The sequence below is a fragment of the Corapipo altera genome, unplaced genomic scaffold, assembly GCF_003945725.1.
Source record: "Corapipo altera isolate COAL_440 unplaced genomic scaffold, ASM394572v1 64, whole genome shotgun sequence".
Classification (NCBI taxonomy): Eukaryota; Metazoa; Chordata; class Aves; order Passeriformes; family Pipridae; genus Corapipo; species Corapipo altera.
In genome coordinates this window covers 11,384,422-11,400,502 of record NW_020884893.1, presented here as the reverse complement: position 1 = coordinate 11,400,502, position 16,081 = coordinate 11,384,422, and the positions used below count along the sequence as shown (strand labels likewise).

The 16,081-nt window shown below is 54.0% G+C and overlaps 1 protein-coding gene across 1 annotated transcript; it reads right to left on the bottom strand.

Moving 5' to 3' along the window:
- Positions 1-2,483: 2,483 nt before the first annotated feature.
- Positions 2,484-13,334, bottom strand: PABPC1L (poly(A) binding protein cytoplasmic 1 like). Its single transcript, XM_027646358.1, has 15 exons — positions 13,142-13,334; positions 12,212-12,405; positions 11,588-11,703; positions 10,680-10,819; positions 9,768-9,862; positions 9,395-9,532; positions 8,770-8,865; positions 7,902-8,168; positions 7,285-7,375; positions 6,846-6,971; positions 5,694-5,827; positions 5,248-5,341; positions 4,252-4,382; positions 3,372-3,455; positions 2,484-2,776 (listed from the first exon to the last, which is right to left on the bottom strand). Exons 1-14 carry the CDS (start codon positions 13,332-13,334, stop codon positions 3,378-3,380), a joined length of 1,893 nt encoding a protein of 630 aa, XP_027502159.1. The 3' UTR covers positions 2,484-2,776; positions 3,372-3,377.
- Positions 13,335-16,081: the final 2,747 nt, after the last annotated feature.

Genomic DNA, 16,081 nt, shown 5'->3' with positions numbered 1-16,081 from the left:
GGGTTTCCAACCATTTTTCACTTGCACACTGCTTCAGCTAGTAAGTCCAGATGCTGGACAATGCTAGACCTGATCCACCTCACAATAAAGGCCAGGAGATACAGAAGCCAGCCCTGAAGTCAGGGTTCAGGTATCTTAGTTTCCCACCTTGCTTCTCCCAGCAGTCAGTGTTTGAGACAGGTACTGCACCAAATTGAATTTAGAGAGCAGACAATCCCTCTAATGCCATTAAAGACAAAGACTTCTTCCCTTAGCCTGACATTAAATAGCTTTTTGTAGGTCCCAGGGCTGTACTCCATCAGCTGTAATGGACCAGGGCTTGAAACAACTCCTCCCTGAGGGCCACAAATGGCTCCATTCACTCCACTCCTGCTTCCAAGTGAGACAGCTCCATTGATCCCTCAGCCAGCATCTGCCCAGGCTCCTCAGAGGTGGGATGGCTTCCAGGGTGGGGAAGCACACAGCAGCACACAGAGGAGCAGAGGAAGGTCACAGAATCCAGGAGCAGGACTGGCTTCACCTAGTCAAGAGCAGTCCTTGTAAGAGCCCTGCTGTTCTCTGAGGACAGATACCTGCCCTGTTCAACTGCAGCTCCCTGCAGCAGCAGCAGCATTCACCCTCCTTCCCCTCACAGCAACATCAGTGCTGTTTGTGCCTCATCTCCAGGGCTTTCCCCAGCAATATCACCAGGCAGGCAAAGGTCAAGCACAGCAACAAGACACCACTGCAAGCTGGGGGGGGTCACTTCTGCTCCTGACTCTCCTGTTCCAGCCATGGTGCTGCTGTTCATGCAGGACACTGCCCTGGTGAGCAAAGGGAGTGCTGTCCACAGGAGCAGCTGGAGAGGGTTTGTCACAGGGACACACCATCTGCCCCTTTCACAGCAGCTGTTCCAGACTGGAACCTCCAGACTCATATTTGCATTGCTGCTCCTGCCCTAACTCCCTAAAGCCTCAGACTTCCCCAGGAGTGCAGCCAGGGAGCTATTCTGAAAACTTTCCAGTACCACCAGGGATCCAAGTGCCAACTTCACCTTTTGCTGATAAAAAATTTCAAGACCCTGCTCCTTTTTCAGGTCCTTTCTTAGGCTATTCCAACATTCCTGTGTTCCTGGCCCCCACTCTGCATTCCCTCTGGCTTTACAGAGCATTCACCCAGCCCAGCCATCTGGCACTGTAGGTGTTGTCACAAGCACACCTGAAAAGAGGCTGCAGCCAACCTAACCAACAGCAGAATGAAGTTTACCTGTACAGGCCTATTCCAGCTCCTTACATGCATTACACTCATGCAAATAAACATTTTTCCTCTAGAGACAAAGCAGAAAAAGCTTCCAGCCAGTTACACTTCGAGAGAAATAACAACTCAAATGAAGGTCGGGTATATTAAGCTAATTAAAGTCCTTCATAAGCATCTCACTGAGGAGAAGATATCTAAACAGCACACAGTTCAGGCTGAGGAATCCACTAAGAGGAAAATAAATATTGAAGGAGGTCAGAGGAAGAATTGACAAAATGAAGGTGAGAAAAAGGAATGATGAGAAGCCCCAGGGCAGAGTCCCAGTCGAGCAGGAGCAAATGTGTAAACGGTTCTATTAAAATGCTGGAAGGGAAACAAGAGGTAGGAGGGGTGACTCAGCAGGGAGCTGAAGTGAGAGTATGATACAGCACAGAAGGAAGATTGAGACACCACCAGCAGTACACAAGCTGCACAGAAAGAGGGTGGGTGGTGCTGGTGGAGGTGTTCTGCTCCTGCCAGCTCAAGGAAGCAGTCAAATGAGGTCAGTGCATCGCCAGCCTCAAGCACCAAGGAGCTTCTGGGGACTGAAATGCCTTCCTTAACTAGGAAGAGCAGAGGATTAAGGCCAGGATGATGACAGCAACACAGAGAGCAGAACACAGCAATAACAGGTTCCAGCTACAACTGTGAGCAGGGAGCATCCCAGTGGGACACAATGTGGTTTCAGGCCCTTCAGTGACTCCTTGACACCACTGGTCAGGAACACACATTGGAGAAGCAGCTTTTGATTTACAGTTACTGCACAATACCTCAAAAGCTGGATCTTGTGCACCACAGACACACACACAGCCCCCATGTGACCAGCAGAAGACATTCAGGGCCAGTCCTGCAGGAGTACAAGGTCCATTACAAAAGGAGAACCACAGGAAGATGACACCTTCTAAGAGGAAGTTTAAAACAGCTATCTAGAGAGGATAAAATCCAGGTAGATTATATGAAATTTGCTTAAACCCATCCTCCTAAGAATCAGAAAGAACCTTCTGTCAGCTCTCAGGACTGCCACCCCACCAGCATCACAAACTTCAAACACTAATTACTACAGCCTGACCCAAATCCATCCCTCCACCTGCCTGAAACAAAGCACTGGCTGTCCTTCAGCCAAGGGAACTAACCCATGCTTAAGGGTGAAAGCATCAGTTCTTTATTAGTGTCAACTACATGAACAAGTAAAACTACATAACCCAATAAATTCCCTAAAATGATGATTCATCAGCAGCTATTTCCTGGGCAACTGACCCAGGCTGGGTTCCACACTACATTTCACAGGTTGCTTTCAGTGGTGAGAAGAGATTTAATGTGGGGATTTTTACAGGTGCAGAAGGAAGCAATTCTACAAGGTTTATAACACATACAAACAATAGGATGGGGCACTGAAGACAAGCCAGGGTCTCTGTACAGGTATAATTCCAACAGCATGGTGGGGTTGCTGCTCCTGTTCTTCAAAGGCAACATTCTTAGGGCTCACTCTCAGTCCCAGAGCCTACAAGAAACAGAGAACCCCCCAAACAGAGTTTTCAAATGCTAAAAGAAGAATTTCAACCAGACAAGATGAAATTCACCTGAACTCAGATTACACACAATTTCATTTATACCACAAGTCAAGAAAATACCACCTTCAAAGATAAGGGCACATGAGAGCCTCAATTGCTTGTTAATGTGTCTGTCCCAGATGCAGCAGCAGGACCAGCTCTCCTGATAAAGCCCACAAAGGATATTTTATAGGGTATTTACTGCCAAGATTCTGATTTTAAAAAACAAAAAAAAAAGTCCCAGGAAAGATTGTGCTGGTCCCCACTAGACCCACAGAAAAGCAAGGTCCTTTTCCATCTTCCTTTCTGGTTGCACAGTCATTGCCCTCATCAACACAGAAAAAATCCACACAGAACAAGATCTCTGCAGCTGGACTAAGTCTGGAAAACGGAGGGTTTAAGAGGGTTTAAGAAATGGAACATTACAGTCAAAGATACTTTTGTTACTCATCAAACTTTACTTGGTCTGGATGAGAAACTCAATCCCCAGTTTCAGAGTGAGAAACCAAAGACCTCGAGCACACCACACACAGCTCCCAGACCCACCTGGAGTCACTGCAGGAAGGCACTGCCCTTATGGGAGGTCTCTGTGGCCTCGTGTGCTTGGAGAACAGCAACTGCCTCCTCGACCTTACAGTAGAGAACACAAGGAAGGGGAAGATGAGTTGCTCCAGTGGAGGAGTGCACAGCACCAGGAATTCAGTATTCCAGGTCCCAACTCGGTCTCTGCACAGAACCACTTCCAAGAGGTAAAGGACTTAAATTATAATTATAAAATCCAAGTCTGCTGCTTCTGCAGGAGACTGATCAGCCCAAAGACATTTCCTGTCTCTTCCCTTAGGAAATTCTGGGGCTTCTCTGCAGGTAAAGCTGCCTGACACCACCCAGCAGAGCCCAGACTCCTCCAAAATAAAAAATAATAATAATAAAAAAAAAAAAAAAATCAGTGCAAGGGTGAAAGTGGATCCTGCCTCCAAGAAGATGCAATCAATTCACTGCAACTGGAACCAAAGCTAAATATTCAACAGGGTTAAGGAGGAAACTGAATAAACACTGCAGAGAGGCAACATTTATCTGCTTTCTATTCTCAGGAAAGAGCATCTCCCTGTCTCCTGCCAGGGAGCAACACCCAACCTGCTTTTCCACCTCTTACTTCCCAGTAACCTCCAAACCTCCCTCAGAGCTTGGCCTGTGCTTTCAGGGATCTGCTCCAAGTTTCTCCTTTTGCTGAAGGTGGGTGACACTGGGTGTGGGGACATCAACCTGGAGCTCCTTCTTCACTTGAAAATAAAACCAGCAGCTCCTTGCTCTTCCCCTGGCAATCCACGGCCTGGGCCCCTCTCCTGGGCTGGGGTCACCCTTCCTTGCAGCAGCAGGGAGTCAGCCCTCGGGAAAGGGATGTGTTTGGGCACCAAGTGACTCCTACCTTGGAGTGCAGGGAGTCAGGGGACTCCATGAGCAGCAGCAGCTCAGAGTTGTCTATCTCCAGCAGCATCCCAGTGATCTTGCCAGCCAGCAAGGGATGCATCGAGTAGACCAGAGGGTAGAGGCGCTCACCTGCTCCAAACACCAGGAAGGACATCAGCACTGTGCAAGCCCTCCCAGTTTTTCAAACGCAGTGCAAGCCCTCCTGCCTTCTCAACTGAAAAGGGATACAAGGGTGGTGATGGTGGTGGAAAAGTCACACTGCTCACAAGCAAACCTACTCCAGCAAGTCACAGCAGCAGGAAGCTGCTGGGTGAGGTCAGCAGCAGGCACCTGCACTGGGAGCAGGGCAGTGGGACAGCAGGGCAGTGGGACAGGGATGCTGCCCACACCTGCCCATCAACATGCAGGTGGAGGTGCCAACTTCTGCAGGAGCAGTTTCCTCCTGGGGAGGGAAGAGCCAGTCTGTGACCTGCTGTGCTTTGGCCAGGCCAAGCCCATGGGGCAGATGGAGCAGGGCACCTCCCTGCAGCAGGACAAGCAATGCCCTCCCGTGCCAGGGCACTGCCCACTCCACCATGGGACACTTGAAGCCCAAGGGCTGTGTGGCAGAGCTGACCTTAACCCCTACAGCCACCAAGCCGTTCATCAGTGCACAAGAGCAGCAATGCCTCAGAGCCCAGGGGAACCACAACCACCTTGGCACGGCCTGGCAGCACAGGCAGGATGGATGGAGCTCTGTCTCTCTGCCAAGCTTTGCCAGACACTGTCTCACTGCCAGCCAGCTCACACAGACAGGGAGTGGCTTTGTTGCTTCCATCCAGTTCCACCACAGACTGAATTTATGGTTATCTTTTTAAAGCAGTGCAATACCAGAGCAATCCCACAGGCCTTGCAGCTTCTCCCAGCAGTTGGGTCTCCCCTGGTGCATGCAAGCACACGTGCCCTCACAGCCCCACAGCTGGACCTACTCCAGCAGAGCAGCCGTGACACCCACCGATCATTTGCTTCTGCTCCTGAGGAGGGGCTGCTGCAAGCATGGATGCTGTCAGTGGCTCCTGCCCCTGGACACACACAGCAGGTTCTACTACCTGGAGAAAAAACAGGGAAGAGCAGCAACCAAAGGCTGGAATGATGCACAAGTTACCTGGCTTTCAGGAACACTGCTGGATCCTGAATGCCACGGGGCATTTCACCCTCCCGAGATGCTGATGGAGGCTCTGGCTCTGTCTGTTTGTATCCAAACACCAGCTTGCAGGAAAGCTGGAGCCAGGCATCACAGCTGTGTGGCTACCAGATCCACAGCCTCAGTCACTCCAGCAGCCCCCGGGAAAGGTTCCCATAGCACCAGACACGGAGCCACGGGGCTGCCTGGGATCAGCAGCTGTGTCATCACAGAGCAGGACCAGGACTGTCACAGTGTGGTGGCTGCAGAGCTCTTACCTGTGGGGGCACCACGGGTGGCAGGTGCCCCATGGGCACGTTCCTGACGGCTGAGGAGTACTTGTAGGCACCCCGTGGCAGGGAGGAGGAGGAGGAGGCGCCCCGAGTGCTGACCGTCTGCGTCCCGATGTTGGCTGCAACGGGGACGAGAGCATTTGCAAAGCAGAGCCCTTAAACACATGCCTGTGCCACGGAGGCTGAAGCCACAAGGGCAATGTGCTCATCCAGAGGGCCTGAAAAATCCCCTATGGGCTGAAAGCAGCCCCCAGGTCAAAGAGAGCTTCTCCAGGACAGGCAGGGCAGTGTCACCCTGCTGGCTGGGGTGTTGAGCAGAGGGCAGGAGAGTTTATAGTTTATAGTTCTCTCCTCCAGAAACACCCATCTGCATCAGAAGCCAGAGGATGGGAACAGCACTGAGAAGGGTGGGCTGCAAGACCCCAGCTCACCCTGGTTCCCCTCCTGCAGGGATGCAAGGGCAGAGGAACAAGGGGACAATGGCAACAGGAGGGAGGAGGAGCCACAAACAGCCCTCCTGGTCCCCCTGCTCACTTCAGCAATAAGGCACTCAGTGCCAAGGATGACCTTGGGCTAAATCTCATGAAGCTGGGAAGGCTGCAGGCAGATGATGCCCCAGCAGATGGTCCTTTGTGGAGGGGACACCCTGGGACACAGGGACAGCCCCAGAACAGCAAGGCACTGGGGATGCCAGCAAGGTCTGGTTTCCCAGCTCCAAATGTGTCTAACACTTGTGTTTTATTGGAGGCTTAGCCTTGGCAGCAGTTCATCCAGAGCCTGGAAGACCTGCCTCTTCCCCAGAGGTCCTTTCCCACCCTCCACCTTGGTCCAAGTACTAAGCCCAGCTGCCACAGCTGCATCAGCATCTGCTTTAGTGAACATGTTCAAGGAGCAGCAGCCAACAAAACCAATGGGCATATCAGAGACCTGACCCACTACCTGGAAGACCACAACCTTCCCCAAAAGTCACACACTTTTTCACTACAGGCACTGCTCCAGGCCCACCACACCCAGGGGCACCATCAGACCCCTCCACGAGCAATCCCACAGACTGATCCATCCTCACAGGAGACCTGAGCTCACAGCAAGCACCTTTGCCACTGCTGCGATGTCCCAGCCGGGTCCTTCCCCACTCACCCATTCTCTGGGCCTGGGGGAGCACCCGGGGCACCTGGGTGGAGGCCTGTCTGGTGGTGCTGATGTTGGACAGCAGGCGCCGGGGCGGCACGGCAGCCCTCAGGATGGGGGTGGCTTCAGGATACACTGCTGCAGAGATGGAGCAGACACATGATAAAACCTTTTATATATAAGTAATAAAGCTTCTTGGTAGCACAGGCATGGAAGGAGACATGGGGTGGGGGGGTGGGGGTGGTGACTGTGGCCAGGGAAAGCTCAAGAGCATCTCTAGTGTCACCACTGACATCTCATCACCCCGTGCCCATCACCGTGACTCCTGAACACTTCTGCAGGACAACTCCCCATGGCTACAGGCTTTGTGCTGCTTTTAGAGAACCTTCAGTCCCTGACCCAGCCCAGCTGGTGCTGAGAGCCCCCAGGGAGAGACAGGGTGACTCACAGGGAGGCCGGGGGGGCTGAGCACTCCAGCGAGTGGAGGGGCGGACTGGGACAACGGGGCTGGGGCCGTAGAAGGCAGCTCTGGCTTGTGGCTGGGAAAGGAGAACACATTATCCGAGGTGACTGGGGAGCTGAGCTAGAACTAACCTAGAGCCTCATGGTGGCTGCTGCACACAGACAGACAAGCCAAAACCATGCCCTTGCAGCATGCCAGAATGCTCTAAAGACCAACCTCCAGCCCTGCTGCCAGTAGGTTCTCCAGCAGCTCCGCTTTTCTCCTTCCCAGGAGCTTTTGCACCCCTGTAACCCTTCTCCCTCCCCTGGTTTCATCAGCAGACTTGTTCTCCATGCTCACACCCTCCCACCAAACCTGCCCTTTGATTCCCTCCTCTGAGGGGCAGCAGTAGCTACTAAATCCTCAGCCCATTGCCTGGAACACCCACATCCCTCCGACACATGGAAACTCGGCACTGATCCCATGGTCCCACATGGGCATGTGCCCAGAGCTGCACAATCCAACTCTGCACAATCCAACTCTGCTCCTCAGCCCCACTGCTACCCCCACCCAGAACAAACTTGGGTCCCCGTGCAAGGCTGCCCCTGGGTAGCAGGACTCACCTGGGGGATGGGGGGGAAGAAGTACCCTGCAGGGGTCTGGAAGGAGCCCAGGAGAGGGCCAGGCAGGGCCCTCATGGTTGCCAGTCTCTGCATGTACTGGTTGGTGAGGATTGCTTTCCGCTCCTCTTTCCTTTGAGCGAGCGCAACATAGAGAGGCTTAGTGCTGACAATCCTTCCATTCATCTCTGTCACAGCCTTGGTAGCCTCTTCTGGGGAGGAAAAGCACACAAATCCAAACCCTTTGCTGTGGCCACCATCTGTCATCACCTAAAATTGGATTAGAACAAGACAGTTAAGTCCACAGATTGCTGCAGTACCCACAGAGCATGGTGCAGGGAGGAGTGGGAGCCTCCAGCCACAGGCAGCCCATTGCAGCCCCCACATCCAGGGTGGGATGGATGGGGCTGCACCTCTCCAACAGAGAGGTTTCCCTGGGGAAGGGGAAGATTTGATCAAGGAAAACCAGTAGGTTTTGGAAATGAAGATGGCAGAGTCTGGACCAGTCAGAGATCTGGAGCCTGTGACTGTCCAGGGGGGAGGGTCTGTGCCCAGCCCACAGGCCAGCAATGCTCCAGTGCTTGATGCTGCAGGAGTCAGCAAAGGATGGGGATCAGTGAGACACTCTATCCTGCCAAGGGCCAGGCAACATCTCTCCCTGGTAGGCTACAGTTAGCTGACCTTAAAGTCAGACCACCCTCTGCACCCAACTGGATAGTCTTCAAGAGAAGCCTGACACCAGTCTTGATGAAAAGATTGACACTTGAGATACAAGCCACCAGCAGGGAGATGTAATTCAATAGGATGATAACCCCAATCCATTTCCAAGGGCTGAGCACACCATCTGACCCTGGGAGACCCAGTGCCTCACCTTGGCACTGGTGATGGTGCCATAGGGGGAGAACTCCTTCCTCAGCTTCTCATCATCTATCCCATCATCCAAGTTCTTCACATACAGGTTGACCCCCTGCAAACAGGTCAAAAAAGCAGCTTGGGATCCCAAAATTTACAGCAGCTTGTCAAGCTGGCTCTGTGTTTCACCAGCAGCTCAGCCAGAGGGTGGGACATCCCACAGAGACATCCCTGCAGGAGCACTGACATGGAGAGGGGCTGGAGTGTGTGTGTGCTCCACATGCAGTACAGACACCCCAAGTGATGAGGGCACCCAGACCATCACTGTGAAGCTGCTCCAGGACCTCAGGAAGCTGCCTCATTCCCAGGCTAATATTTTCATTTCTGCAAATGAGCAGGAGCATTTGTTCACCTGTCTACACCATCCTGGGTTTAGATCTTTCTCCTCTTTCCTGATATTGCCTCCCAGGACATTCCCAGGCAGTGAGTGGACCCCTGTGCAGGTTTATAATTGCAGGAGGGCCCCAGCACACTCATCTGTTTTGGAGAGCCCTGTGCTGTCCCCAAGCCAAGAATGTCCCTGGATGCCCCGGGCATATCCCTGCTGCAGACCTGCAGGATGGAGCATCCTGCTCTCCCCTTACCTGGTACCTGCTCACTCGCTCCTGCTTGATCTGCTCAAACTTCCTCTTGAGCTCGCTCTGACGCTCCAGCCGCTTCTGGGCTCTGCCCACGTACACCATCCGCCCGTTGATCTCCTTCCCGTTCATGTCAGCCACCGCCTGCAGTGCAGAGAAGGGCTCTGGGCTCAGCGGGAAGCAAGTGGCCACAGCTCTACTCTTCGCCCACCACCCCAGTGCAGCCCAACACAGAGAGACCTGCTCCCTCTTGCCAGGTCCTGGTACCCAGTGCCAGCACCCAGGAGAGCACAAAGCCAGTGAGGTTCCCCCTGAGGACAGCTGGGAACATCAGCAGGCAACAAGCCCAGGGCCAAGAGGGAAGCGAGGAGCCTCTTGCCTTCTGGGCTTCTTCGTGCTTCTCAAAGTTGACAAACCCGAAGCCCTTGGAGCGGCCGGCGCTGTCCATCATGACCTTGACACTCAACGTCTTTCCTGCAACAGGGAAGGAAAGAACAACCTGAAGGGTGCCCACCGAGGGGGTGCTGCTGGCATGTGGCACCATGCTCAGGAGCCACCATGAGATGCCAGCCCAGCAAGGAGACTGGGTGGCCATGGCAGCAGAAGAGCCCAGCAGGAGGACAACAGTGGGACCCCCGGGAGGCAGGGACAGGAGGCTGCGTGTTGGCGAGGGCAGTCCCTCCCATTCTGGGGGCTGCTCTCACTGCCCTTGGCTTTTCAGCCTCTCCAGCCAGTGCACTGAGCTCCTTTGGCCAGAATTCTCATCACCTTTATACAGGAGCACATATATTGGGTTTCTGTGAAGGATATCCACAAGTTACCTGGGATGACGCTGACCAAGCACGGACAGTACGGTCCACGGGTTGGAACAACAGTAAACCTCATCACAAGAGGCATCCTCTAGTAACAGATTAAACTGAAAAGCCTTTTAAATTCAGACTCAACATCTCTTATCCCCAGGCTATAACCAGCCAGCACATAGGGGTTTTTTTTAATTATCTTGAAACCAATCAAAACAAAAATAAAAGTTGACCTTTGTTACCTAAGAAAGAAAAAAGTTACTTTTTTCAAGAGAGCACCTAGTACAAGTTATCCTCCATCACAGCAGGAAAGCACATGTAACATCCTGGCAACTGAAGTGACTGCAGTCCTTTGATGGGGGGATGTTTGAACAAGTCAGATCCCTCTGAGAGAAGGGCCTGCTATTTCAGCCAAGCACTGTCCCCAGCTCACTTTCCAGTTGCCCCAACTCCAGTCTTTTAGATGAGGATACTTTCCTTCAACAACTCACCAAACTTGGAGAATATTTCCCGCAGTCTGTCGTCGTCCATGTCATCCCCAAAGTTTTTGATGTAGACGTTGGTGAACTCCACCACCTTCGCCCCAATCTCTGCCTCACGCTCCTTGCGGGATTTGAAGTGGCCAACAAACCTGCAGGAGGGAAGGAGAGGACCTGAGAACCTCCATGTCCCCTGCAGAGCGAAGATGGACACAGGAACATCTGTCTCATTGCAGGCCAAGAGAGACTCCATCACCTCAGGCCATGCTTTGCTCACCCACAAACCCACCATGTGTTTCACAATCAGCAACTTCAGCATGTCCCACTCGGGTTTTCCCCTACCCCTTGGCACTACCAAAAGTAGGGATGTCATCCCAGCAGACATCAAAAGACCCCAAAGGATGGCACCAAGTGCCAGCTCTCCTCCTCCAAGTTATTCCCAAGCCCTCTGGGCATCTGCTTGCCTATGTGGGAAGTAAAGAACGAAGTGATGCAATGCAAGCAAGAGCTGAACAACAAAACCTCTTCCTGCCCAGATTATCTGATGCCAACAGCTGAGATCAAGGACCAGCCCTGCTTTGTGGGCACTTATTACACTGCCTCAGCAATAAAACCCAGCCTGGGGTTGGACTCCTTCCCCACCATCGGGAAGAGCTCCAAACCACTATCACACTTCCACCAGAACCGACCGTGAGTGACTCACTCCTGGAGAGCAGTGGAGCTGCTGTGCCCAGCAGGGAGGGGAAATGAGGAAAACACAGAAAGCAGCACAGAAAGCACATGGGGAAAACACAGAAAGCAGCACAGAAAGCACAACAGCAGCTGAGCAGGGCGGGCATTTGCTCCCACGGGTGCACCAAGGCAAGGGAGGAGCAGAGCCAATGCAAAGCCCAGGAGAGACTCTTCTCTCCTGCACTTACACCTTCCGGTCATTGAGCAACATCCCATTCATGGTCCGGATGGCCCGAGTCGCTGCCTCCTGAGTCTCAAAGTGGACAAAGCCATAGCCACGGGATCCGTTCTCATCACAAACCACCTGCAAATGCAGAGCAGGGGGGGAAGGGGAAAAAAAAGCAACCAAAAAACCCAAGAGGCAGACACTGTTTTTCTCCATGTTTGCATATGAGTAAGTCACAGGAAAACCCATTCTCATTTTCCAGGGGCTTTTCCCCTCCCTGATGCCCTGCTCCCATTGAGGCTCAGCTGTGTTGGGGTGTTTGCAGCAGGTCAGGGAGGCAGGAGATCCCAGGGCCAGATCCACAAATGATACCCAGGAGTTTATGGCTCCCCAAGCCCCCCATACCATTGATGCACTTGGACAGGATGGCACAGGACATCTCTGGGAAGAAGGTGGGGTGGGGGAAAGTGCCTATTCTGAGGGGAAGCATAGCAAGGCTTTTTGGCTTCAAAGCAGGTGGGAATTTAGAGGAGATGTTGTGGGAAGTGAAATGAGAAAGTGAATTCCAGGTGGCTGGAACACACTGCTGAGAGCAGGGGCAGCTCTGCAGCAAGCCCTCTCCTGCAGGGCCCCTGGGAATGTGTACCTTGCATGACAGGATGTTCCCAAAGGCAGAGAATGTGTCATACAGGGCTTTGTTATCAATGGAGTCGTCCAGGTTCTTGATGAAGATGTTTCCAATCCCTGACTTCCTGAGCCCAGGGTCCCGCTGGGACCACATGATGCGGATGGGTCGGCCTTTGATCACCTCGAAGTTCATGGTGTCCAGGGCTCGCTCAGCTGGCAAAGAATGGGGGGAGAGGAGAGTAACAGAGACAGATCCCCTTCACCTTCACATCCTGCAGCAGCTGAGGTGGGCACAGGAATCAGGGATACTGCTGTAGAGGAGCTTGTTAACCTAAATGAGATGGGCAGCTCTGCCTCCCAGGGAAGCCCATGCTCTCCTTCCCTCCCCTCCAGCCACACCACTCCTTCCTAATTAATTGGGTTGTTTCCTCTCCAAAGCATGCTTGACTCCTACAGGATCATCCATTTCACTGCAAACTCCAGTTTGGCAGATGCCCAACTAATTTACCCAATAAGGATTTTTGTCTCCAGAGCAACTAACCAAACACCTTCCCATCACTGCTGCCTCACTTCAGCATGGAACACCTTTCAGTTGCAGCTCAGCATCGTGGCAAGGGCCCAACACTGTGAGCCAGAGGCTGCCCCAGGGAGGGGCATCTCCACAGCTCACAGAGGGGGGTGACTCTTGAAAGTCATCTTCCTCTCCTCTAAGCCCAAAGCCCAGCTGACACATCCTTTCCCAGTCCCTAAGAAGAGACTGGAGCGGGATGGGTCCCACTCATTCCATTAGTTGCAACCAAAACTCAAAGTAGTGGAATATTGCCCAAGCCCCAGCAGCTGATGCCTCCACTCAGGTCCTTCCTCTTGCACTGCCCACCCTCCCACCTCTCACACAGCCCAAGCCCCCGCTGTGAGGCCGTTCCTCAGAGTTGTGTCCCAGGGAACAGACCATCCACAGGCTGCTGGAAGTTGATGTAGGCGTAGCCCAGTGACCGGCGCGTGGCAACGTCGCGACACACTCGGATGGACATGATGGGCCCGGCGGGTGAGAACTTCTCGTAGAGCATGGCTTCAGTCACGTCCGGGTGCAGGTCCCCCACGTAGAGAGAGGCCAAGGGATAGCCAGGGCCACTGGCATTCATGGTCACCCACGGAGCTCAGCTGCAGAGGGAGACACACCCGAGGCTGCAGGGTGCAGGTTTCAGATCCCCTACAGCAACCACAGCCACGCCCTCCCCTTCCCACCAGCAGTGGTAGGAAAAGCAATGCCCGATGGAAGTTGCCAACCTGAAATTTTTCAGCACATTTCAGTGTTGGTGCAAGAGCCAAGCTGGGATGACCTGCACATCACAGCTCTTGCACACCCTGGGAACACAACACACCACACACAGAGACTTGCTCCTCTCAGCACTCAAACCCCAAGAGAAATAAAATGGAGTTTAATTCCTCAGAAGGTAAACAGCCCTTCTCACCAGAGACTTTTTACTCCTTAACAGCTCCCTCCAGCCACAGCAGACAGAAGGAGTGTGTGTTTGCTTCCATGCCCGGGAACAGACCTGCAGCCCACACCACTCCCTGCAACCAGCTCCATCATCACTAAGGCAAGCACAGGGTTTTAGCCAGCCCTTCCCAGTTTCTCAGCTAAAGTCCCTGGAGCAAGCAGGAAAACTGATGCTCAATCTCTGCCTGGTTTCAGCTGGGTATAAAGTTGTGTGTGGAGATGAGAGTCACTGCCTGAGACACCCAAGGTACTGCCTGGGAACACAGAATTGCATCTCCTGCCCTAAAAGCTTATAAACCCACCTTTGGGGCTCTTACCTGAAAGCTCAAAAGACTTGAGACGTTTGTTTAGAAACCTACAGATACCCAAAATAAACACACGCGCACACACACACACTCATAGGAGAGGTGCATCGAGAACCGGCTCCGTGACACAGCCCCGCTCCTGGCACAGCCCAGATGCGCCTCCCAGGACCCCCCAAAACAAGGACAGGGTAACAGAGCAAACCCAGTGCCCTCCGCAGCCAGCGGGGCAGGGAGGGAAGGGGGACCAGGCGGGGAGAAGGTGGCGGAGCGGGGAACGCCGAGCGGGGTCGGGCCGGGCAGAGGCGGCACAACGCGCGGGGATTGCCCGGCGGGGGCCAGGGGGGAGCTCGCACGGCCGGGCCGGGAAGGGACGAGGCGGCGGAGGAGCGCGGGGCTCGGCGGGACCCCCGGCCACCCCCGCCCCGCAGCAGCCGCCCCGGCGGCCGGAGGGTCCCGGCCCCGCACTCACGCCGAGCGCTGGGGCTGCAGCTCCGCTCCGGGCGCTGCTGCCGCGGGACCCGCCCGCCTCTTCCGCGGGGCCCCGGGGGCGGGACGGGACCCCCGCCCTCCGCCAGGACCGGCCCCGCCCCGCCCTCCCCTCCCCGCTGCGGGGCGGTGCGGGCATCCCGGCGGGCATCCCGGGAGCGGGGGTGACCCCCCGTGTCCCCATCCCGCGGAGCTGAGGGGCTCAAGGGTTCAGCGGTTGCATCTCCTCCTTTTTGCGAATCGCAGCTCCAGCACTTCCCGGGTCTTCCCAAACGAAGGGCACGGGGGTTGCGCTGCGTGTCGCCCTGGAACACTGACAGCGCTTAACAGCGTGTGTGTCCCACCCACGCAGCTTTAGGAATCACATGCACGTTCTGGTGTGGAATTCCCTGAAGTTAAGGAATCGAGGCAGGAGCCTCGGTACAAACCCTCCATCGCTGGGCACTCGCACACTCCCGACTCCACAGCAAGCTCGCTCAGCAGCCAACAGAGACCCACGGGATATGGGATACGGGACCTGGCCTCTGCCATCACCTTTTGTCTGTGTGGCACACACAGAGTGCTGTAAGGGCGCTTTCATCCACAGAGATGGATGTAACTGTGCTGCTGAAACATTGGGTGACAGCACACTGGAACCTTGAGCCCCTGACAGCGGCTCCCCAGCACCCAGCTCCAGCCTAGCCCAGCCCCTCGGAAGGTCAGCAGCGGGGCAATCAGGACAACCCTTACATTCACCAGAGCCTTCTGGTGGTTTCCCACACTAAGCTGACTCCCTCAAAGGTCAGACGAGCACCGGTGCCAGGAATGAGAAGCCACAGCAGCAGCGATTAGATGAGTTAAACATGTAGAGTGCACATGGACTCTTACTGTGGCTGGGCCAGTGGGAGTGTCCTTCCCCCAAAACAACAAAATTAATTGAAAAATTGAGATGTTCCCTCAACTCATAATTGCCGCAGACCAGGCTCCTTGGTTCATGATTTCCTGAAAAGGAAGAGTAAGGATGGGAGAAGTTATGTGAAAGGACTGAGGCAGAAGTGGTCTTTGAACAGGATCAGCTTGCAGAACACAGGATTTTTCTTCTCCGAGCTGACAATGCCATCAGCATGAGTCAGACTGGCAGTTAGTGTACACTATAGAATCAATGAAGAGCAGGTATGTCCATAAAGGCTGGAAAATTACAAACAATAATCAGAGGGACCACCATGTAGAGCCATGGCACAGGGCTGAGCACTGCTCCATCAGCAGCTGCTTAGATTTTGACCTAATGCCTTTGTAGTGGTCAATCAGAAGCAGCCCAGTAACATTTTGCACCGTGCACACTTCTGTGCTGCCCCACTGCAGGAGCAGGAGGCCGTGGGAGCAGGAAGGACCAACCTCCTCGGTGCTTTTAGGCTGCCTGGCTGCTGCCACCCATCCCTTCAAGGGCTCTTATGTCCAGGAATACTCCTCCACCTATTTTCCTCTCCCAGTGCTGCTTTTGGACACCATGGGCTGAGCCCAGCAGAGCTGGGTGTGCAGAGGTGAGGCCAGCCCTGTACTGGAGTGGGCATTGAAAGATTCCTGGAGAAACCTCCAAATGTAACCAACAGACTTTTCT